Source organism: Ascaphus truei, chromosome 17 (genome assembly GCF_040206685.1).
Source record: "Ascaphus truei isolate aAscTru1 chromosome 17, aAscTru1.hap1, whole genome shotgun sequence".
NCBI classification, from domain to species: Eukaryota; Metazoa; Chordata; class Amphibia; order Anura; family Ascaphidae; genus Ascaphus; species Ascaphus truei.
Window position 1 is genome coordinate 39,206,419 of NC_134499.1, and position 24,751 is coordinate 39,231,169.

The window sequence follows — 24,751 nt, forward strand, 5'->3', positions numbered from 1 at the left end:
AAAGATTCGATCCAGAATCCCCTGAATCTCTGATCTGGGGGTTTTGGGGATTGATATTGATGGGTATCTATGGTATAATGCAGCATAACCTGACTATAAACAAATCTGGCACATGTTGAAACCCTGACAAGCACAGAAACAGCCCAACCCGATTTAATTCTAATACTCTGAACACTGCTGTATTAATTAAATAATACGCTAATCTATGTTTTATACAATCAAATTATACCAAATAAGTAGAAAATAAAGAACGGCATCATAGAAAAAGAAATTTATTTAGGCGTTATGTAGTCATGTATGTGTTTGAATTTATGCCTATTAAATTTGCACAGACAAACCACATCAACTTAACCCATTGTATTACCTTCAACAATCATTCTCCGGTTCTACTGCATTGTTTGAGCCTTATATAATTAAGCCCTCTTAATGAGATCTCTGTAAGTAGTGCATACATATGACACAAAGTAATATTTTAAAGGTGCAATCCCATCTACTAATAACTATTTATGTCACATATTGTATAAAATACTTCTCTGAATTCACAGCATTCGTCTTTCAAAATCGTACTGTGCTCTTTCATTTTCCGTTCCAAAAAGATGCTGGTGAGCTGTACTGTAACAAACGGATGCAAAGGGCTACAACCAAATCCTTGCTGGCAACAGACTTACCGGATTCGGGACTGGAATACGCAGAAGACTGCTCTGAACATTTTAATGCACGGAAAATGCAGACGTCAGGTTGGGGAGTCTATTTGGATTTAGAATTATTTATTTTTCTAGTCGATTATTTAAAAAATCTGTCTCTCTCTCTATATATTGATTGTATATACACACACACACATTTTGAGGAAATGGGATTGTGCCTTTAATATATCAAGATATTCCGACTATATAATGGCCTTATAGTGTTTTGGATGTAGGATAATGAGCTGTTTGCTCCTCAGGAAGAATAACGATTATTATATTTTTAAACTATAAACACATAACTGGAATTAAAAAAAAACGAATCCACCTGTGTACAGTTTCTTTAATAGATATGCAAAAAAAAAAAAAAAAAGCCTATTAATGCTAATGAAGTGCACACCTTTTATAATGTTTTCAATCAAATCAACATTATAAAAAAAAATCAGTAAATTTGAATAAAATCAATTTTTGGTAAAGTTTCATTACAGGATTAAAAAGTCGATCACAGATTAAAAAAAAACACTCAAAAAGGTAATTTCATCATTTTTTTGTAATGTTGCATATCTTATTTAAAGATATAATAATTTTGACAGAAAATATTCTTTAAAAAAAATCTTTGCAATCTAATATTTTCATTAATTCGGATTTAAAAAGAAATCCATTTTTAATCATTTGTGACTAAACCTCTATATAAGCCCAGAAAAATAATGGTATCTATAATTTTCGTGGAGAACTACATTAATTAGAACCCATAAATATTGCTGCTGTTCAATTACCATACAATGATTACAAAATATAGAACATCTCTTTACAAATACAAATTAGCATATATTACAGATCATGTACAGTAAATCTACGTTGTCATTTTAAACAACTATCAAAGTTCACCTGGTTGCAAGTGCATCAGCAAGAATGCAATTATTCCAGTGTATTTTGCCCTTATTATAATAGTCAAAAAATTGACTATACAAATGATATTTTCACTATGTAAACTATTTTTACACACACCAGAAATAATCATTCTGGTTTCCTTTTTATGATCCTTTATGTGCAGAATTTGTCGTGCCCTCGGCCAGAGAGCTTATCACCCACTACCAATACATTGCTGCCCCCCTTGGCAGCCACAGGGTTAAAGAGCTAAACCACTGATAAGAAAAACTACCAGATTTGGTAAACCGGTGAATATTTGATATGATGTTTATGGCTCAGGCAATGACACGGTCACTGTGATTGTCATCACCAAACTTCATATATCTCCTTTCCCGTCCGTTCCGTCTGCTAGGTATATATATGTATATATATATATTTTTTTTTAACACTTGCTTTCTAGATGTATAATATAGTTTGTAAGTCCTTAGTACAATGCTTTGGTACCTTTCAAACCGAAGTACGCAGATTGCCACAGTGGAACAAACAGATTCAATGAGAGGGACAGTTCGGATGCGCGGGACGCGATGTTCTCCTACCCATATGGATGCCTGTCGCCATATTTACCATGGCTTGTTTGATGTGTAACATCGCAAAGCTTGGTCGCTCTTCCTTCCCTACTAGTGCCAAGCATCATATCACTGTGAGGCACTTTTGTTTTGCGTGTTATAGAATCCCAAGTTTGACATGTATTAAATACTATAACGTTGTTATACATATCATTTCATCAGCTAAGTCCTCCTCATATTTATTCGTCTCGGGTTCTTCATCGCTATAACCTGGGCCAAAGTCTTGAAGTTCATAATCTCGTCTACTTAGGATAGGAAACACATCTCCCCCGGCTGTCCCGTTACGGATGCTTCCGTTGAGAAGATTGCTTGCGGCACTTTCCATCTCATCGATAGTCATGTCACAAGCATCAGCAATCTCGTGTTTTGTGGCCGACACAAACTTAGGATCCTTGGCGTATCTCCCTAAGCCTTCAGATATTAGGACCTACAATAGAAGTAAATGGAGTTACACATTGGAACTGTGGTCTTGAGCAGGGGTGCTCAACTCCTGTCCTGAAGACCCCCCCCCCTCCCCAAAGGATTTCCCAGCTTTAGCACAGGTGGCTCAATCAGTACAGTAACTCAGCCGAAGACTAAACCATTAATTGAGCCACCTGTGCTGAAGCAGGGACCGATTGAGCCACCTGTGCTGTAGCAGGGACCGATTGAGCCACCAGTGCTAAAGAAGGGATATCCTGGAGTGGCTCAGTGAGTAAAGACACAGACTGGCACAGAGAGTTTGAACCAGGGGAGACTGGTTCAATTCCCGATGTCGGCTCCTTGTGACCTTGGGCAAGTCACTTTATCTCCCTGTGCCTCAGGCGCCAAAAAATAGATTGTAAGCTCTACGGGGCAGGGACCTCAGCCTGCAAAATGTCTCTGTAAAGCGCTGCGAACAACTAGTAGCGCTATACAAGAACATGCTATTATTATTATTATCCTTAAAGGATGTCTGTAACACGTTCTGTAATGCACCGCGGGTATTCATTTTGACATTTGAGAAGAATTCATTCTTCCTGTTCTGCAGTAATATACATGTAAAGGTGCAATCTCGCCAACAAGAGCAATGCATGCTGGGGTTAAAAACATTTAATAAACAGTGCTAAGCCATAAAACACCGTACACGTGCCTTAGAGCTAAGCACAACGTAGTAAATAAGGCCTATATATCTTTTTTACACCCAAGGTATGTTTCATGTCATGGGAAAGCCAAACTTCAAACTGTACAATAACAAATACCTTTGACCATAGAATATATATTGTTGTTTAAGGGGGCGAGTTGAGACGCGTGTAATGGAAGAGTGCTACAGCAATGGCTAAATGACATTGACGGGGTTCGTGTTATACCGCAGACAATTCACTGTACCAACTATCTTGGAGACCCTAAAATATTGAACTGGATAGGTTTACAATAAAATATGTGGTCACTTTATAATGTGAAATCTGAACATACAGTATATGAATACAAAATATTTATGGCCCAATACTAGGGGTAGCATCTTTATATCCAGGTGATAGGGTAAGTAATTGCTCTAACTATACAAAGAAGTATGGCTGCATACTGTGTGCTGCATAACAGAGTTTTTAGAGCACGCGCATACACAAGGAAGGGACTTATCTTCAGGAGGGATAGAGACATAACACACGACAGGCATGGAAAATACCTATAGTGACATCATGTTTTATCTAACAAATAATCACTAATTAAAAGACAGATAGAAACAAATACTTACTGCTTCGACCAAACTGTCAGCACTTCTTTGTTTCTCACTGTGTTTATTTCTGAAGTCATTAGGTATTGTTAGACTTGACTGTGTAAACGTTCGGTATGAAATATCAGAGTCATCTGTGTACCAGGAGCTTCTGTGCAAGGAAGGGAGACTCCCATTCATCTGCTCCTTTGATTCTGCTCTGTCTACGCGAATTAGTGGCGTGTGGAAAGGTGTCCGATCCCTGTGGTTTGGGGTGGCAGGTGGAGTGGCCCAGGATCGTGTTGAACGACAAGGCGAATGTTTCTGCGCTTTGCTGGAGTCCAGGCCAGCAACTGCCATGATCTATAGAAAAGGAAGGTAGATCGATAGATACATGAACAACACTATGTATGTAATCCACTTACTGTATGTCACAATTGGTTAAGACTTACTATGTCATCCATAGCCGGTCACACCAGTGTAATACATACTGTATATGTATGCAGCAGGAGAGGGAATACAGGCATACCCCGCATTAACGTACGCAATGGGACCGGAGCATGTATGTAAAGCGAAAATGTACTTAAAGTGAAGCACTGCCTTTTTCCCACTTATCGATGCATGTACAGTACTGCAATAGTTATATACGTGCATAACTGATGTAAATAACGCATTTGTAACAGGCTCTATAGTCTCCCAGCTTGCGCACAGCTTCGGTACAGGTAGGGAGCCGGTATTGCTGTTCAGGATGTGCTGACAGGCGCATGCGTGAGCTGCCGTATGCCTATTGAGCGAGATGTACTTACTCGCGAGTGTACTTAAAGTGAGTGTCCTTAAACCGGGGTATGCCTGTACATGTTTTTATACTATTTAATTCATTCTCCTCCTCACTTTTAAAGCTTTACACTCCTCTGCCCCTCCTTACATCTCAGCCCTAATTTCTCGCTATGCACCATCCCGACTCTTGCGGTCTTCTCAAGGATGTCTTCTTTCTACCCCCTTTGTATCTAAAGCCCTCTCCCGCCTTAAACCTTTCTCACTGACTGCCCCACACCTCTGGAAGGCCCTTCCCCCCCAATACCCGACTAGCACCCTCTCTATCCACCTTTAAGACCCACATTAAGACACATATGAATAGCACTGTGGATAATCCTGGACACATGATACATAAAGCTTGGCCCCCTGCAGACGCACTTACTAGAATTCCCTCCTACTGTCTCTATACATTCTCCTACCTACCAATTAGATTGTAAGCTCCTCGGAGCAGGGACTCCTCTTCCTTAATGTTACTTTTATTTCTGACGCACTTATTCCCATGACCTGTTATTTATATTATTTGTTATTTATATGATTACAACTTGTATTACTACTGTGAAGCGCTATGTATATTTATGGTGCTATATAAATAAAGACATACAATACAATACAATTGCAATCCTTCATTCACAACATGGGAACTCTTTGTAAATCAAGTGTATAAAGCTTGTGAAGCCTCTTTAGTTGTTCTGTATGCTCAGAAAAGTATTTAGTAATGCAGAAATCCAATCTACATGTACTCAAAGTGTCCCACAGCAATCTATTTAATAAATGCATTATGAACTGCGGAAACTAACCTTGACCAAGGGTATCAAAATCAGCAATACAGAAAGAATCAGCACACACACGGAACGGAAAAGTTAGCATACACACACAATACAGCAACACTTCAAGTGTCCCCTTCGTCAGGCTGACCACAGGGACTATTTAAACCTCCTTGGATGGACATTATGATTAACCCTGACGAAGGGGACAGAAGGCCATGAAATGTTGCAATATTGTGCACACATAACAGTTTGTGTCTGCTAACTTTTCTTCTCCCTGTGTGTGCTAATTTTTCTGTTTTGCGGCTTTTTTTATACATTAAAGAAGAAACTTGGTGAGACCAAAAGCAAAACGTAAATCCTTCATTATTATTTTGGAGTGCTGATCCAGTTTGGTTTGTGTATAGCTGTATGCATCTTGCGGTGTGGATGCAGGATCTCAGCTCCTCCAGTTGAATTGTGTTAGACAGGGTGAGTGCTAGTTCATTCTATTTTGTATGTGGAAGCCAATTACAGAGCATTACATTACAGAACATGGCACATGTCAAATTAATTGAGGCTGTCACATGACTATGAAGCCGAGAGATCAAGGCGGAAATAGACGTAAAGTGACATTAATGTGCTTTATTCTTTTTCTTAAATGGAAAAGGCAACACTGATTAGGAAAGCAGAACTAACAAAACTGATACATATGTTAAGCACGTTTAGTGTGCACAGAATAACAAAGAAAAATGAAACCCAAAGTAAAAATCCAATTTGTAAAAACACCTACCTTTGGTCAACCTGATTAACTAGGTAAAGTAATGTTTTACGTTTTAGCTCTGTCTCCAAAAATTAATGAAATTTGTAAAAAAAAAAAAAAAAAAAAAAAAATTCTACCATCTGATATTTTCAAAACACCTAAACTAAGTATTATTATAAGTATTATAGTATTATAGAGCCATGAAACAGTCACCAACAAGCTGCTGTATTCATCTAAGCATTATTCACAAAATTGTAAAAGTGCTGTAACATTTGTGCATTTTGTACATGAAGTAATATTTATTTATTTATAAAATGTTTTACCAGGAAGTAATGGAGAAAGTAGAGAGATCCAAGGCAACTACGGATTTCATTAGAAAAATGTAATCAGCACAAAAACACAACGTTTCATCCCTCCTAGGGGACTTTATCAAGTGACTGGATCTTTCTACTTTCTCCATTGCTGGATGGTCTAGGCAGATATCCCTGAACCAGGAGCACCGGTCTCAGCAAGTATCTTATATATACATTTATTGTGGTGTGCAGCTTCTCTTGTTACAGGCATACCCCCGCTTTAAGGACACTCACTTTAAGTACACTCGCGAGTAAGGACATATCGCCCAATAGGCAAACGGCAGCTCACGCATGCGCCTGTCAGCACGTCCTGAACAGCAATACCAGCTCCCTACCTGTACTGAAGCTGTGCGCAAGCGGGGAGACTATAGAGCCTGTTACACATGCGTTATTTACATCAGTTATGCACGTATATGACGTTTGCAGTACAGTACATGCATCGATAAGTGGGAAAAGGTAGTGCTTCACTTTAAGTACATTTTCGCTTTACATACATGCTCCGGTCCCATTGCGTATGTTAATGCGGGGTATGCCTGTATATTACCAGGAAGTAATACATTGAGAGAGTTACCTCTTGTTTTCAAGTATGTTCTGGGCACAGTTATAACAATACATGGTTACATGAACAGGGTTAGACAGTCAATTCACAGAAAGTTAGAGATATGATTATTGGCATATATAACCTTTACAGACAAGATTAAAATGGTGTTAGAAGAGGTAGGACAAGCCTAGGAACTATAGGAAGTAATAGGAAGCTGAACGTGCTAAAGTGTGTGTTGCTTCCCACAATCCTTGTCTGCAGCACTGTATCACCTGCTTCAGGAGGGTCTATGAAGTGGGTTTGGGGAGGCGGAGGAGGGGTCTTTGGAAGACACGCTGATACATATAGGTGTAGCCAGACTTACTGTCACCGGCACAGCGGACAAACAAGCAAAGGTCCGCGGTCCTGGGGACAGTGTCTGCCGCAATGCATTTACGGGGGTCCATGCTTCTGAATGGGACCCCCCGTAGCGTTACTCGTTGGGTGCCGCGATCGTGACACAGGAGATAAAGTGACTTACTCAAGGCCATAAGGAGACCTAAAACTCAAACGGAGATACAAACCCGGTGCACCAACTTCAAAAGCCGTGTTCTTGCCACCGAGTTACTGTACTCCTTGTGCAGTGTCCTGGCCTTTTATTAAAGTAGTCTCCGTTTGTATAATATTTTATATAAAATACTGCTTGAAAGCATCAGTAGAACTAGGTTATATGTTGATTTATTTACCTGCTGCTGCATTAAATGCAATGGTAAAGCAGTACGATGATGAAAAGTAGGCGATACAGGGATATCATCTTGACTGCTTTGTCTGCGGAGGCATTCAAAGTGAAAGGAAGATCTTCGGTTTGCTATGGGGGATAACAGAACACATGCACTCATTAAAAGAACAAACATGTCTACTGGAGTTTTCAAAACAAGTCTTACAAGATTTCCACCTCACACAAAATGCTTGAAGATATCCTTTGAAAAACTATAAAAACAACAGACTTTGGGCAATACTAAATACGGCTCATATAGGGGATTTAATGATCCGTGTTAAGGCTTCTAATGCAATGCTTGCAGTTTATATGTTAACATTTCAAGGGGGTAATGTTCCATGTATTAGCCATTACAGTATATTGATCCTATCATATCTGCTCAGTATGGCGAGAAGTGGTGCAACACACAGTTAATGACTCACAGTTACATGCACGTGCATGGAAGTTGATGCATTAACCCGTGCCTTACCCATCTCCTCACAATATTAAAGGTTGCCTTATGTTGGAAGGCTAATATGAAGTAATATGGGGAGCAGAAGGAAGTCACTTGATAACATATCGTATCTCTATATCAATTCCTGCATCTCTTGCCATGATTTTAACTTAAGCGCCAATAGTTGTGAAGCACCCCGAGTCCTATCAGGAGAAAAGCGCTATATAAAATAAAGTTATTATTATTACTACGGAAAGTAATAAACAGAAGTCAAATGCAGGAAATTAGAGGAGCAAATTGCTTGCATTTAATGCAAACGTTTGCCTTAAGAGACAATATAACTTCCAATCATCCTCAACTTACAGTTTTAATAAAATATAAATCCACTTTTGGCATAAAGATTCTAAAATATTAATGTCTCAACTATACATGATAGTAAATAAGCCACAAATGTTCATTATTATTAGTTTCACTTCATAACATATTGCAGCAAGCAGCTATTTCATTCAGATTTTTACTCTGGAAAGAAATGAAGGGAGAAGGAACAGAAAGCAGAAAAATCTAAATTCTGTATGTACTAATACACGTTACATGTAACATTACATACGTGAACGTGAAATTAGCATTTCATAATAAGTATGTTTCTAAATTGTGCCTTTGCTTTTAGGAAGTGGCTTATTCCTTCACTCAGCGAGCGAAAACAGACTAAAATACAGATAATATATACTGATAAACCTGGATATTATAGTATTTATTCATATGATAATGTATTATTTACAGTCCATATTTTAATTGAAAAATGTATTCTTGCTTTAATAAACTATATATATTTAAAAATTCAAGAATGAATCATTGACAGAAAAGCTTACATTGTCATTTACCCATGTCATGTAGAACTTATCCTGAAATAAGATGTCCTGGTTTAGTGTTGTGTTACACACACACCATTTTATACATTATTAGCACATAAACATATATCAAAGTGAAAGGTGGAGCTCAGTGAGCTTTCATGGGACCCCACGCAGGCGCTAATCCTCCCGGACGCAATCGTCACAGTCACAGGACCACGCACAATCGTGGTGCCAAATACTGCAAGGATTACTATATATGTAGCTTTACCAACATGTATATAGTGTTACTTGTACATTATAGATGGATTACAAAAAGTTATAAATGAGTGACAGTTCACAGGCTGTAGCATCTTCTATGGATACCTATATACTTTACTCACATGGAGGTGTTGGAGGTAGCAACCTTCGTCTTGGTGATCGCCTTGATTCATGACACATATGGGAGTCATCTTCAAAAAAGCTATGTGGATGATGGTAACCTTTTGGTCTTTCATAGTCCAAGTCATTGGCTTGGTACAGTATTGGATCATCATATATTGGCCTAAGTTAAAAGAAGAAATGAAAAGAAGATCCTATTGGAAAACAAAAATGACTGATTCATAATCCTACAGTTCCGATCTTGCTTTTTATGAAGAAGGAAGACAAATTGTTCTTTCTATACTAGACTGGAAGTGTACTCCACCTAATTATGGCAGGCCAGACGGGCATAGGCCGTTAGGTATTGGCTAGGGAGTGTTATAGTTCATTGCCAAGCTAAGGAACCAGAGATTAGATATTAGAATGACATCACTGCTGTAAAACTGTGGTGTCCTTATTGAATATATGTTTTAAAGCCGCACTCCTGGCTATAGCTCATGGTTTAAAAAAAAAATAATAGTTTTGAAGCAGAGGGTCTCTGGAGCTGAACCGCGTTAATTTCAGCTCCATGGACCCTCCTTCCCGAGATACGTACCTCTGTAGGTGGTGCACAGTTTAAAGCTCCCACGTCACGTAAGCCAATAGGAAACTGCAAGGGATGACGTTACGGCTTCCAATTGGCTCGCAGGACACGGGACTTTTAAACCGCTGTATTGATTATCTCCTACCGGTAGCACCTACGGAGGTAATTATTTCGGGAGGCAGGGGGGCCCTGGAGCTGAAATCAATGCTGTTCCGCTCCAGAGACCCCCCTTCTTCAATCCTATTTTAAAAAAAAGTGTCGCCAGCAGGGCCTCTTTAAACTGACGCTAGTTGCCAGACCTTGAAATATTGTATGCAAAGTAGTGTCAATAGAACCACTAATATGAACATACTCTTACGCCCATAAGGAGTAAAGAATGTCATGTCGTGCTTATGACCTCAATCTGTACAAGCTAAGGAAACCAAATGTGAACATAGAGAGAAACTTAGAAAGACCTTAGAAAGAATGGCAGCCTTAGAGAGACTGAAAAGGAACCGATAGACCTCATTTGTAGAGAATTGGGATAAAATAAACAGTAGTGGGAAGACTACACAAGGAGCTGTTGCGATAAATCCTGCCACAACTAGTGACACAAAAATAGAAAAATCGATGGCAGGTGTGAGTCATGTGACCCACCTAGTTTTCCCTTTTCCTGTCCCCTGTGAAATCTCGGACCCTATTGAAGATTTTACGTTCTTTCTTTTTTGGGATAACAACGAGTCTATCCCAAGTATGTTTGAATTCTCTTACTGCAGGGATGGCCAACTCCAGTCCTCAAGAGCCACCAACAGATCTTCGACTGAGCCACTGATTGAGCCACCTGTGCTGAAGCAGGGATATCCTTAAAACTTGACCTGTCGGTGGCCCTTGAGGACTGGAGTTAGCCACCCCTTATTATGGTATCAGACTCTTCCATTAAGTAGCTATTCATTAGTACGTCATTGGTATCAGAAGCAAAATCCATGAGTATAAAACGAAATAGTATTAACTTTGTGTTTTCCAGTAATACTTTTAGTTTAAAGATAATGTTGACCTGTTTCCAGAAAGCATGCTGTCTTCTTCGTAATGGTCATCTCCACTGTAGTATTCGGGTTCCCCCAAGTATGGATCATCATTGTAGTCCATGAAATCTGGATCTTCACGGCAGATAACAGGCATATTCCCGTCACCGGACTCGGACCTGAGTTGGAGACAGTAAATATTTTCCCTTCTGAATATGGTATCTGGATATTTAAAGCCCATGCATTCATGTTTCAATGAATTGTACAAATGAACTATTTAGAACCCATTATTTAACGCACAAAATGTGTAACAATGTGAAATAAATGGGAAACAATATATTCTGAGAAAGTTAAAAAAAAGGGAGGTTTGTGATCACTAAATATCTGAGGTTTTTTTTTTTTTTTTATAATTGCCAAGAAATGTTATAAGTTTAGAGATCTGATTTGACGTTTCCAAATACTATTGCATAAATAACACATGTACATGGCACTTGAGCCCTATCTGTGTGCGGTTACTTGGATTGTACTGGCACATTGGCGCTTTGTACAAGTTTTGCTTTTTGAGAGCGCTGAAAAAACGACATATTGACAAAATACACAAAACAAATGATGAATGTTTCTTTCCTTAAAGGAACCTTGTGTGTGTTCAATCACAGATTGAGTCATAGGCAGGAAAGATAGAGACCTCATGTGTTATAACACAGTGTTCATTTCCAATTCACTACTCCTACCAAGTTGCAGAGTTCATGCTTAATTCCTATGCCAGATGGTCAACATTCAGTAAGACCCCTACCAAAGAGAAGTATGCTCCCTGTGCACTATTTATTATACTCATAGAATTGTAAGCCGGGCCATAGAACTGAAAATAATCTAAAATACAGCTGACAACCAAAAAAGGCCCCAAAACAGCATATTGATGAAAACATATACTAAATATATAAGGGCATCATACAAAAAATAGGGAATGGGGGACCCAATTAGTACAAACATATGCAATGGGGGATCCAAGAACATCCAAACCATTACGCACCTACCTTGGCCCTTTATCAAAGATTAACCCCAACCCTTATATAGGCATATTTCAAATAAGGGATCATCTCAAAAGAACATAATACTGTATACCAAATACGGTAAGCGTAAAGGATTATAAATTAAAGCTCTATTAATTATAACATAAAAGATAAAGAGGTGATATGAAAGTGTCCTGAAGACAAAAAGTTAATAAAATTGTAGTTACACAAATTAAGTAGAAATAGCGGTGTTATCCGGTTGCGATAGAACAGTTTACTCTGCGCTAGTTACACTAAGAAATGTCGGCGGTCCCATTCTGTGCCCCGACCTGGTGCAGTTCCACTTCTTCATCTAAAAATCCAAGATATTTCCCACCTAGCTAATGGATTTTCTCTACCCCCCTTTTGTGAGGTGACAAGAAAATAATCAATTGCTCTAACTTGTAGTTTGCTTAGGTCACAATTGTGAAAAGTACTAAAATGTCACGACACTGGGTGATCTCGGTCATCTTTCTAAATTAGCCCAATATATTTCAACAGACGTACTTTTATTTATCCTAACATACCGCTTCATGCAAGTACTGTATATGGAAGAACATACTGTTTAAGCAATTTGTATCATAAACACAAGGTTAGAACAGAAAGTTTAAGGTGTTCTCTATCAGTTCTGTGAATCACGTGATCTCGGTTACACATGCAAAGCTCCTTTAGCTACACACCACAAATAGGCAACAACAAGTATTTTAGAACATATTATGCTTTTTGGATGTGGCTCTAAAAGGGGTTGGGCAAACCCCAGTCCTCAAGGGCCACCACCAGGTCAGTTTTTAAGGAAATCCCTGCTTCAGCATAGGTGGTGCAGTCTGAGCCACTGTTTGAGCCACCTGTGTTGAAACAGAGATATCCTTAAAAGCTGACCTGTTGGTGGCCTCGAGGACTTGAGTTCCAACCCTAGTTCTAAACGCATCTGTAAGACCATAAACTTTTATAGATGATGCATGAATGTAAGAACACTTAAATGACCACAGACATTTCTATTTAACCAAGTTATGCAACATAAGAAACCTGAAACCTTCCGTTGCCCACATTTCATGCTTGCCACATACTTTCTGATATATTCTTTTCCCCCCTTAAAGTACCCTTCAATTATACTCTTTTTTTAAAATAGGCATCTAAACCACAGTGACTAAGAAAAAAAGAATATAAAACAGATCCCTTTGATAAGATTCAATAGTTATTATTAGACGTATGAAAACATACATGACATCTAAAAAAAAAGCAAACACTATGTGATAAGCACAACCATCACACGTGTTGTATGACGCAATCTTTCACAGCACAAGGAGATATCCCATTCATAAGCAGACTCACACAAATAAACATACCTAGTATAACTTTCATAGTAGCGGGTCCTATCCAGGAAAGGCATACAAATATGGGAAGATATTTATTAGACATAAAATACTTAGCAGTTATTATATATTTAGCCAGCCAGAAACACATTAGAGAAATCGTTAACCCTTTGGATGCTGAAGGGGACTGCAAATCACGATCACGTGACCGCTCCTCAGAAAGATCACGTGATCGCGGCGGAACTTAATCCAGAAAACGGGAGAGGGCGCCTTCTCTTCCATTTCATACTGCGTTCTGCACTGGAAAATGAGCACGAAAAGAGCATGACGTAGTCACTACTTCGTGGCTCCACTGGAGTGCTTCAGCACAGCACAGCTTCAGCACAGCCACTCTATCAGTGGCTCCACTGGAGTGCAAGACGTCATAACTTAGTGAAGGGGGGGGGGGCAACTCCAGTCCTCAAGGGTCACCAACAGATCAGGGTTTACGGCTATCTTTGACTGAGCCACCTGTGCTGAAGCAGGGATCCTTAAAACTTTGCCTGTTGGTGGCCCTTAAGGTCTGGCGTTGGCCACCCCTGACCTAGTGACTACTTCCTGAGGCACCCAAAGGGTTAAGTAGTCCCACCAACCTGAAGTGCCAAAGAGAAAATAGGATGACTATTTTACAAATATATACAGTCACTGCAAAAACATTGGAAGCCAGTATTCCACCCAAAAGAGTGTGCACGTGTAGGGTTTAGAGGGAAATACATTTTACAGGCAACAAAGAAAACTGTTAATTATGGTTGGGAAAGTGATGTACAATTTACTAGCCTGGGACTGCGACAGCAGATACATTTGATATAATATTGAATATCTTCTTAGACATGAAAGTTACATAAGGACATGCTGTGTGAGTATCATACCTGGCACATGAGATGTGTGTTTGCCTTCCTTTGGAATAAAGGCTATATAAATATAGTATGCACATCTCACCTGGTTTATAATTTAGCAACTAGCTGCTCATACTGTATGTCTTTCCCCACCACATCACGTACTGTGTTACTACATAATAAACGTGCCTATCCAAAACAGCTTTGCTTTTAGTCTGGAGTACTGATAATTCCTCTACACATTTGTCATATAATGGCTATAAATATAAATATGAAATAATAAATCATAAAATTATGAACATGTATAAATTATGCCACTATAATACGGTGTTTCAATATTGTATGCAAAACAGGTCAAATGATGTACCATAAATCAGTGTAGCCAAAATGATCATTTACTAAGATAATAGTCTACTGCATTCAAGTTTGCCACAGTGGCAGGTTTACCTTTTAATGCCCGTCTTCCTTGGTCTTTCATAATCATTTCTTGAGTAAGTATAATAGCCATTCTCAGATGCATGATCATTAACTGTAAGACTGAACCGTTTCCCATTCACTGGTTTGGCCACATTGGCATTGTTAAGATTGGCATTTGTTGAGTTTGGTACTTGCTTTCCTGTGCATTCATGGTTATGATGGTTATGATGGTTATGATGCACAGAGTTCCCCGTATGTGAGTACATGGACTTTTCCGTATCGGTTGCAGATCGAATCGAAGGCCTCTGCACATGCAATGGCCGGCGTGTGGTGTTTGTTTGCTGGTAGGAATCTCTTCTGTCATTGGTTACATGATTGACATGGTTTCCAAACAGCCCGCCATTTCTCTGTAAATAAAATGCAAAAGTTTGCCAGAAATGAAGTTTGCTACAAAGCATCAACTGCCCCAGTGATCAGTGATATGACATCGTGAATGGGATACGTCTCTAAAAGCACCAAAGCAATTTTTACATTTCCACATTCTCAATAATACTTATCTTTACTATATAGGTTACCAGTTGCTTTTAGGTATGGAGCAAATTAACCCAGTAAATATCAGTGTTGTCCAGACAAGAAATGCTTAGTGTTATTTAATACAGGTCTTTTGAATCAAACCAAAACAATGTATAAAAATGAAAGTTTCATTATCTTACAAGCCATGATTTCTGCGGTGTGCAGGACTGCAGATCGCATGGTTGCATAGTAATCCGTTTATTTGCATGTACCACATTTCAGATATGGCACAATGACATGGCCAGGTTGTAAATCCATTCGTACTACATACAGGGTGGTTTAAAATTGGCATCTGCCACTTAAAGAGAGAGCGATTTGTATGCAAAGATTGAAGGCTATGTCAGTTATACATTTCATTTGTGAATATGAGAAAGCACAGGGAAGATATGTTTAGCATTGTAACATTTCTTGTTGCATCATATATTGTAAAACACATTTTCCTATCCAGTCTTCAATTACCAGATGACTTTCGAGTTTAGATTTAACAAAGACCTTAAAGCGTTATTAGCACTACGTCCCTATTAAAGCCTTAAATAAAAACTGATAATAATAGTCTATATGCTTTGGGATATTTACTCTGAAGATATCTTCCTCTTCTTCCTCTTCGTGGTTATTTTGCTCCGGCTCATCATCTTGCAGGTCACACGATATAGCTCGTCGAATTTCAGGTCCAATATCATGAAGAGTTCTCAACCCCGCCTAAAGGAACGAGTAACAGAATAAAAGATCCACTTGGTTGTGAGTGCCCTACTTCTATCTCTTGATCGTTAAGGACAACTTTAATGGGCACTGATCTTGCAATAAATATATACTGTATGTACATCAGTGTCTACAAGATGGAGCAGTTTGATGGCAGCTGGTTAACGATGCCGTCCCCTTTATTTTATTTTTTTAAGATTCCTTTATGACACTTTACACTGTGTTTCTGTTTTCACCTCATACTTTTTCCTTGCTTATTGATTTTTAAATTGTGCTGTCGTTTAAAAAAATGATATAGCTGCAAACTGATATTAACACGGCTGTTACGCTTCTCTAATGATTTCACAGCACCGGGCTTCAGAGCTCAGTATAAGAAAGATTCTTCTGGTAAGTATCTGTGAAGTCTGTATAGAAAACTGTTTTATTCTGCCTACTGGGGTGAGGGAAGTGAAAGAAAAAAGGTTGCCAGGTCAGCAGAGTTTTGGGGAAAAGGAATGAAGAACAATAGGTGCCAGTAGCAGCTCTCCTCAGTTACCAGGGTTCACAATATGGCCACTGTTCAGAGATTTTGCGTCCTGCGGGCCAATAGGAAGCGGTGACGTCATCGATGCGACTTCCTATTGGCCCATGTGACGTGGGACCTTTAAACGTTAAAGCCCTGCTTGCTTAGCCGAAGCAGCTTTCGGCACCTACATCGGAGGTAAGTATCTACGGAAGTAGGGGGTCCCGGAGCTGAAATTAATGGGATTCAGCTCCAGAGACCCCCAGCTTCAATTCTATATTAAAATAAAATGTACAAAAATAATTTGTCAGTTTGGATTGCTCCTTTAAATACTTTTTATCACAATGTAATGTAATAGTGATACATATATTTAAACGTACTTTGTTAAAATGTTGCTTTTATAAGAAATCCTTAGTGCCTCTTCACATCTGTGCACTTTTCATGCATGTGTACTGACTAATCCATAATAATGGGCATTTAGTAAAGAGCGGAGGCACAGAATACTACTGTAAATAGTACTGTACTCTTCAAACTACGTTTCTGGTAGTAGGTGGAATATTGCAATATATCATTCTGTAAAAGCTGAACGAGATACTTTCAGCAGGCCCCATCCTGTATAATTAGGCTTCACAATCCCAGTAACAACTTAAAATAACCATGTCTTAATTACAGAAATACACACATGTTTAGGAATGACGCAGAATCCTTTAACAGGTGGCACGTCCTTGGTAATGATAGTACCAAATGAAAAAAACTTGTTTTTAAAGATGCATTACCATATTATCTTTAGCCAACTGGTATGGTTTACAAACGCCGACGCACGAGCATGAAAAAGATTAAGATTATGGCTCGGAATATCGGTGACCTGTATTATTGTACAAGTCTCACACCCCACCATAGATGCTTCTGAGATGTGATTTGTATGTATGCATGGGTGTATATTTTTATTTGTCTAGCACAAATCAAATGCGCAGCGTGTTACAATGTTAAACAATATTACAATACAATTACAACACAGAGGAAAGGTGGTGGCAGCGGGGCACACAGCGGTTTCTTTAAAAATGGCGATCCCGCGATCCCGTAGTATATGCACATATTATAATCTGCCGCATTCATCAAGGATGGATTACTGAAGTCACAGACATTTTTAAAGATTTATTGGACGGACACCACACCTCTCTGTCCAGTAAATCGTTGAAAATGTCCTTGTGAAGGCAGATGATAATATCTACATACAATTTCAGTACAAGCAATATATGGGAAAAGTGCTTTAGGACATAAATGTATTATTGGGAGAAAGGAGTCCTTGCCAAACAGCTTACAATCTAATCATAACGTGGAGAGATGAACAGAAAAAGCAGGGGTAAATTGGAGTGCATTGGTTAGAGCAGGGGTGCGCAAACTTTTGGAGCTGCGCCCCCCTGCCTGCTCCCCCCCCGTGCACGCGCCCCCTTACCTTTTTTGCCGGTGTCATTTGACGCCGTGTTGCAATGGTGACACGTCACACCAAGCCTCTGAATCTCGGTGAGTTGCAGAGGCCTCGCGCGGTACCCTGGCTTTTAATTTAAATGCCTTGGGGGAAGATTGCAATTGCAGCTTCCCCCTCCCCCACTCCCCAAAAAATCTCATGCCCCCCAGTTTGCGCCCCCCTGGCTTAAAGTGTCTAGGAGCATACTGTACTTTAGGGAGTAAATGCTTAATTGATCGGGTTTTCAGATGGGTTTTAAGGTTGGAGAGAGAAGGTGCTTATTGGACATTGACATGGAGAGAGTTCCAGTGGTAGGGTGCAGCATGTGAGAAGGGTTGTAGGTGTGTGGAAGCTGTAGTGACACAGGGGTAGAGAGAAATAGGCCTGAGCAGAGTGTACAGAGGGAGTGGCAGTATAGCTACAGATTAAAGCTGATATATAGGGAGGGGTAGAGAAGCGGAAAGCCTTGAAGAAGAAGAATTTTGTAACGAATGCAAAGTTTAATAGGGAGAGGAGAGTGAGGTTGTCCTCGCTGCAGCAGTTTGAATAGACTGGAAAGCTGTGAAGCAGGGAGGCCAGTAAGGAGACAGATGTCCAGAAATGGATACATTGTAGTGTTACTGACTGTGATGGAAAATGACACAATGGGACTTGATTTGGGTAGGATTATGAGCAGCTCCGTCTTTGACACATTGAATTTAAGGTGTTTAGCTAACATCCAGGTTGAAGTCTGCACTGCAAATGTGAGTTTCGTTGTGAATAGATAAAGTTGATTGTTATCTGCATACAGGTGATACTTGAAGCAAAATACATTAATAAGGTCTCTGTAACCGGGCCTTATCCCGTCTAAAAAGGCTTCAATAAAAAGGCTCTATTGGTCTGAGGAATCCAGCAGGGATTTGCAGCTACAGACAATTGAACAGTCTCCACCTGGCTCATCAGACAGGTAGAAAAGCCTCCTGCTTACACTGCAGAGGAGATCTCGAGCACAGAGACAACTGTGTTGCCAGCAGAGACGCACATGAATTCTTGTCTTGAACACTGTGCTGTCAACAAGACACCCTGAAGTCAGACCCTCTTTTTAGGGACCCTGGATCCTGCCAGAGGGTTGCCCCCAACAGACAACCCAGACCCAGAGACTGGCATAAAGGGCCCCCTGCTTACAGGTACCTCTTTGGACTTTGGGGGGTCATAGGTTGGAAAGAAGCTTATCCTGCCAACTCTGCAGAGAGGGACTGGGAAAGTGAGTTTGCCCTTACAAAGGAATAGGATGTTTATTTATGTTTGTGTTTCCATAAACTATCGTTTAAAGGGACGAGCTGAATAAGAGCCATGGTTTAATTTCCCCAAATCTGTCTCCCTGGTTGTACCTCTGCACACGTCTCTTACAGAAGGAGTGGCTCAGTGAGTAAAGACACTGACTGGCAGTGACAGCTTGACGCAGGGGAGCCTTGTTCAATTCCCGGTGTCGGCTCCTTGTGACCTTGGGCAAGTCACTTTATGTCCCTGTGCCTCAGGCACCAAAAACATAGATTGTAAGCTCCATGGGGCAGGGATCTGTGCCTGCAAAATGTCTCTGTAAAGCGCTACGTAACTAGCAGCGCTATACAAGAACATGCTAGTATTATTATTATAGTCTCCAAGGTAGAATGCATAGAGAAAGAAGCAGAGGTCCCAGAACCTCACCTTGAGGTACAACAACATATAGCATTGAATAGGAGCAGCAGGCAACCCTCCTAAAGGGTATTAAAACTTTATTTTATTTCGATTCAACCGACGTTTCAGATCTCCATGGGGCCCTTTCAAGGTAGAGAAAGAATTCTAACAAAAGAACCTTTTTGTACCTTGAAAAAGGCTCAACGGGGAGCTGAAACGTCGGATGAATCGATATAAAATGACGCTTCAATGGAACTTTCAGGAGTGTTGTTTGCTGCTACAAGTCAATGCTGCTAATCCTCTTGGGGAAATAAAGGACGTCCCTTGTTTCACAGAGCACCTCCAGCATTTGGGTATATTTTAGCAGTTCTGAAATGAACACTGACACTTTTTGTGCATACTGTACATTGTTTCCACAACAACATACAGATCAGCACAGGAAGAAGAGGAGTTAGTAGAATGTCCACTTATGGAACAATGAGAGAGGTACTGTAAGAAGAAAGCCAGGAGTGGGTTTTGTCTAGAACACCAAGTAAACGGAGAGCGTAAAGGAGAAGTGGGTGGTCAACAGTATCTAAGGCTGCAGGCAGGTTGAGTAGATTGAGAAGGGAGTAATGTCCTTGGGATTTAGCAATGTGAAGGTTATTTGCTACTTTGGTGAGTGCTGTTTCAGTTGAGTGAGCAGTGTGAAAACCTGGTTGGAGAGGATCTAGGACAGGGATGGCCATCTCCAGTCCTCAAGGGCCACCAAAAGGTCGGATTTTCAGGATATCCCTGCTTCAGCACAATTGGCTCAGTCAGTCATTGAGCCACCTGTGCTGAATCAGAAATATGCTGAAAACCTGACCTGTTGGTGGCTCTTGAGGACTGGAGTTGGCCATCCCTGGTCTAGGAGAGCATAGGATTTGAGGAAAGCTTTACTCGAAATCCTGAACAAAAAACGTCTAGCACGCATTAGAACTTCTTTGAGTTTGGGGCTTGGTTTTGATCAGATGTAGTGAAGAAAGTGCAACAAGTGTTGCAGACCCCTTTAACATTGGCAGGGTTTGCGTGGCGGGAGGCCATGCCCCATCTGGAAACTTGTAATCATGTGATCGCTCCTTAGCACAGTGATGTGAACGGAAAGGGAGGGTCCTCCTCCTCCTCCTCCTCCGTTCAGATCTCGCAACTTCCTCTAGAAAATGTGCAGAGACTATGACATACAGGATATTTAAAAATGGTCTGCAGGCTGCCAGACCTCTGGACCTACCATCTATGTCAATGGGGCACTCAAGTGGTTAAAGTGCTTAATAACATGTATGTTGGGTAGGTTGTCACTCTGTACCACATTCCAAGATAAATATAACACACAAAAACAACCTCAAGACTCAAATGCATAAAAGAGTTTTGTCTAAAAAAGTCAATTTTGCTCTTCACCATGACTCCACCTTACTGCTGCAGGGGCTCACTGCCGAGCAGCAGCGCGCCTCAGAACGGCGCTGACCATGCCCGAGGCCTTACTCCACCTTACTGCTGCAGGGGCTCACTGCCGAGCAGCAGCGCGCCTCAGAACGGCGCTGACCATGCCCGAGGCCTTACTCCACCTTACTGCTGCAGGGGCTCACTGCCGAGCAGCAGCGCGCCTCAGAACGGCGCTGACCATGCCCGAGGCCTTACTCCACCTTACTGCTGCAGGGGCTCACTGCCGAGCAGCAGCGCACCTCAGAACGGCGCTGACCATGCCCGAGGCCTTACTCCACCTTACTGCTGCCAATGGAGGCGTAGGTCAAACTTTCCTTTTGTACATAATGGGTAAATGTATAAACTCACCTATGCCACTTTGCTGCTCACTTTAAAGCTGCAATCCCATGCGGCTGCCTATTATAAAGAATTTACCAGGCTAGTTGGCTTCACTAAACAAATGTAATTATGCCAATAGCAAAGATTTGGCTAGTTTCATTTTTTGGGACATTACATATTGAGATTCATACAGTATGAATGGGGAAGGTTTTTTTTTGTTCCATCAAACTAACTTAAATATATTTTATAATACATATAGGTTTTCAGATTTGGGTATAAAATGCATTAAATCTCCATAGTGTTATCCCTTCAACATGTCACTGGTATTAGTTCACTTTGGTCCTAGGCGGGATGGCCCCTTTAAAATAACTACCCACTTAATACTACTAATGTCAATGAAAACAGTGCTAACTTAACAAAAGATATCAAACTCATGGAGTACCCTCGCCCCCACATATCAGCAACCCTCCTAATAACAGGGCACTTTGGGACCCCCCATATTTGTTCATTGAGGGTCTACATCACATTTGCCATAGTAGCCACCAAAGACAGCTGCTGTAACTAAAATATTAAATTGACATAAAATAATCATCCTACTACAATATATTCACGTTGATGTTTTTTGGCTGACTAGTCATTGATGTTCAAAGTCCATTTACCTGAATGGCTGCTGATGATTGTTGAAGGAAGCACACAGGAATCACATATGTAAAAAAAAGCTACATCCATTGTGATGTTTCAGGGCACTAAGCCCTTTCCTCAGATCACTAGGGCTTAGTGAAACATCACCATGGATGTACCTGCTCTGATAATGTAATACATACAGACTAAGCTTTTATATATATCCGATTCCTGTGTGCTTCCTTCAAACATTTGTCTACTGCCACACTGTTGGATCCAGCCTTGAGACGCCAGGATAAGTGGAGCGTGAACGTCACGAACAGAATACTTTATGCTCAGACTTGTGAGCGCTTGTGTGCTATTTTTTAAATATATTTTTGATTGTTGAAGGCTGTAATATGAATAAACCTTCATGGTTTTACATTTAAAATACATTGTATCCACAGATATATATGCTTATGTTCATCAAAACATCTCCAATGATAAATGTATATTGGGAAAGTGTGAGCTTCACATTTTGTTCAACTACCGGAGTACGTTTATATTGTACCAAGAATATACAAAGTACATATTTGTACATATATTTGTGATGTGATTAAGTAAATCTATAGATGTAGTCTGTCTCTGACTTCAATACTCCACAATTCTATGTTAAAATTATAATCCAATTATATTTTCATTAAAGATAATACAATTACATTCCAGTTATCAGAACATAACTAATAACAAGCCAGCAGAGATTATAATACAGTATATATAGTAACTCTCAGTGCCTTATCTTTGAACAGAGATAAATACTCAATATTTAAAAAAACGTGATACCAATCAAAACAAAATTAAATGGCAAGTTAGGAAATTCACTTGCTACCTATTAAATAGAATAACATACTACATTGCGAGCAGGCAAATAAATACATATTTTTCTTTGTAATCGTTACATTGTATAGTAAACAACCATTAAAATCATTCTTAGAATTGTAGATCTGCTAAGAAGTTCGCAAACAATTTGTATATATTTACAGAAATGCATATACATTTCAGAATCCACAATCATTAGTTCTTTTGCTTATTATGGTTTCCGACAGTAAAATTGTACAGTCAAAACTAGCTTTGGTTAGGGCATATAAGATGTATATTGTATCTCAACAAAGAAAACACATACTGTACTGCTTAAATATTAATAACAACTGCAGCAGACTACTCCATATGAATAATGACAATAACTTGCCCTATACTACCACAGTACAGATAAAGCCTGCAAATACTTCATATACATCACAAAGCCACATACTGTATGTTTTACTGTAGCCAGCAGTTGCAATATTTGACTACAGTACATGACTATAATGGTCAGAAAACGCACACATAGGCAATAAAGACCATTGCAAATCAGCATGCAAATACAGTATAAATAAACACGCAACGTACGCTATAGCAGTGGACATAAGAAACAAAGTTGTCAAGTCTTGATTTCCCAGCACTAATCTTCTCCATCGATCTTGCTGCTAGCTCTGCTGCTCGGGGAGTGCGGTACAGACAGACAAAGAGACTGCTCTCTGTAAAAACCACACTTCATTCTTCTGTGCTTACTCTGTACACAGAGAAGCCTAATTATCCTGTAGCTGAGTGACAAATTAACCTTAAGCAATTTCCCCCTCCTGACTCGAGCAGCCGTGTGCTCTCTTTGCTGCTCTTTACGATGGAGAAATGTTTACTTACAGTAAAAGAAAAGATTTTATTTTTTTAACGACTGCTGACGTTTCATCACCAGTATTTCTATAAAGAGAATAAGTAAGGCTCTGCCTAGTTAGCAGCAATTATTCCCTAGGGTTCCTGATCGCTTAACTGAAATTTAAAAAAAAGGAAAATTGTAAAAGGTGCAAAGATTTATTTAAACCCGTCCTTGCTCAGCACCCGTCTATTTCTAAAGAAATCTCATAATGTCACTTTGAAGCTTCAACTTCCCAGCAGCCTCAACTGACCACCTTATGGGAGAATGACCAATATAGCACGTGTATAGTACATCACCTCCCATTATCAGTCTACATGACTGATGTACAGTACAGGTGTATTGGTGAAAATGTTTGTTTATTTTGACTTTTGATGAGGTTGGAACATACTTTTACTGTCAGATTTTTTTTTATATTTTGTATTTATGATCTGATACTCTGACAGATATTAAATGCAGTATGTTCAGACCTTAAGTGCTCTAAAAAAAAAATCCTACATTAAATCAGACACTATAGAATTTGTACACATGAAAGCCCCCTCAACTTCCATGAATCCACAAATTAATAAATGCCTTTAGATGATAGTATTAAATGGGCAGTGCGCAGACCTGGCAAAAGTTTGCAAGGAGTTCGCCAAGTAAAAAAATCCACAGCCTGAAATGTGGGTTTTGTTAGAGAGAAGATGGTGAGAAAACCCCATATATATCAGAGAAAATTCTTCTCTGGTGAAATAAAAAAATGCTAGAAATGTTAAATTTCGCTTTGAATTTCAATTTGAACTAATTCTGTGAAACCTACAGAAGTAGCGAGACTCACGGTTTCCGGAGCCACGGCTGAAAAAGCAAAAAGCCGCGTTTCCAGAGACCATGCTGCCGCGACATCGCTGCTGGGGGACGGGGGCGGGGGGGGGGGACGGGTAGGCGTGCTTCTGGATAGGACATCGCACAAGGATAATCCTCCAGTATTGGGACGGCCGCGGTCGTGGTCACGCAGTTTGCCCTGGCGCAGTTAGGCTCGCTA

At 39.9% G+C, this 24,751-nt stretch overlaps 1 protein-coding gene across 16 annotated transcripts in view; it reads right to left on the minus strand.

Moving 5' to 3' along the window:
- Positions 1 to 256: 256 nt before the first annotated feature.
- Positions 257 to 24,751, minus strand: part of CACNA1D (calcium voltage-gated channel subunit alpha1 D) — a 214,595-nt gene continuing 190,100 nt past the window's right edge. For 12 of the 16 annotated variants that reach the window (XM_075574879.1, XM_075574885.1, XM_075574886.1 and 9 more), the window contains 8 exons: positions 15,853 to 15,975; positions 14,734 to 15,110; positions 13,445 to 13,471; positions 11,082 to 11,228; positions 9,489 to 9,649; positions 7,793 to 7,914; positions 3,894 to 4,214; positions 257 to 2,606 (listed from right to left, as the gene is read on the minus strand). In XM_075574879.1, coding sequence (XP_075430994.1) covers positions 2,310 to 2,606; positions 3,894 to 4,214; positions 7,793 to 7,914; positions 9,489 to 9,649; positions 11,082 to 11,228; positions 13,445 to 13,471; positions 14,734 to 15,110; positions 15,853 to 15,975 — 1,575 coding nt within the window. In that variant the 3' untranslated portion in view covers positions 257 to 2,309. The remainder of the gene's footprint in view (positions 2,607 to 3,893; positions 4,215 to 7,792; positions 7,915 to 9,488; positions 9,650 to 11,081; positions 11,229 to 13,444; positions 13,472 to 14,733; positions 15,111 to 15,852; positions 15,976 to 24,751) is intronic. The other 4 variants (XM_075574883.1, XM_075574878.1, XM_075574874.1 and 1 more) reach the window with 2 other exon arrangements.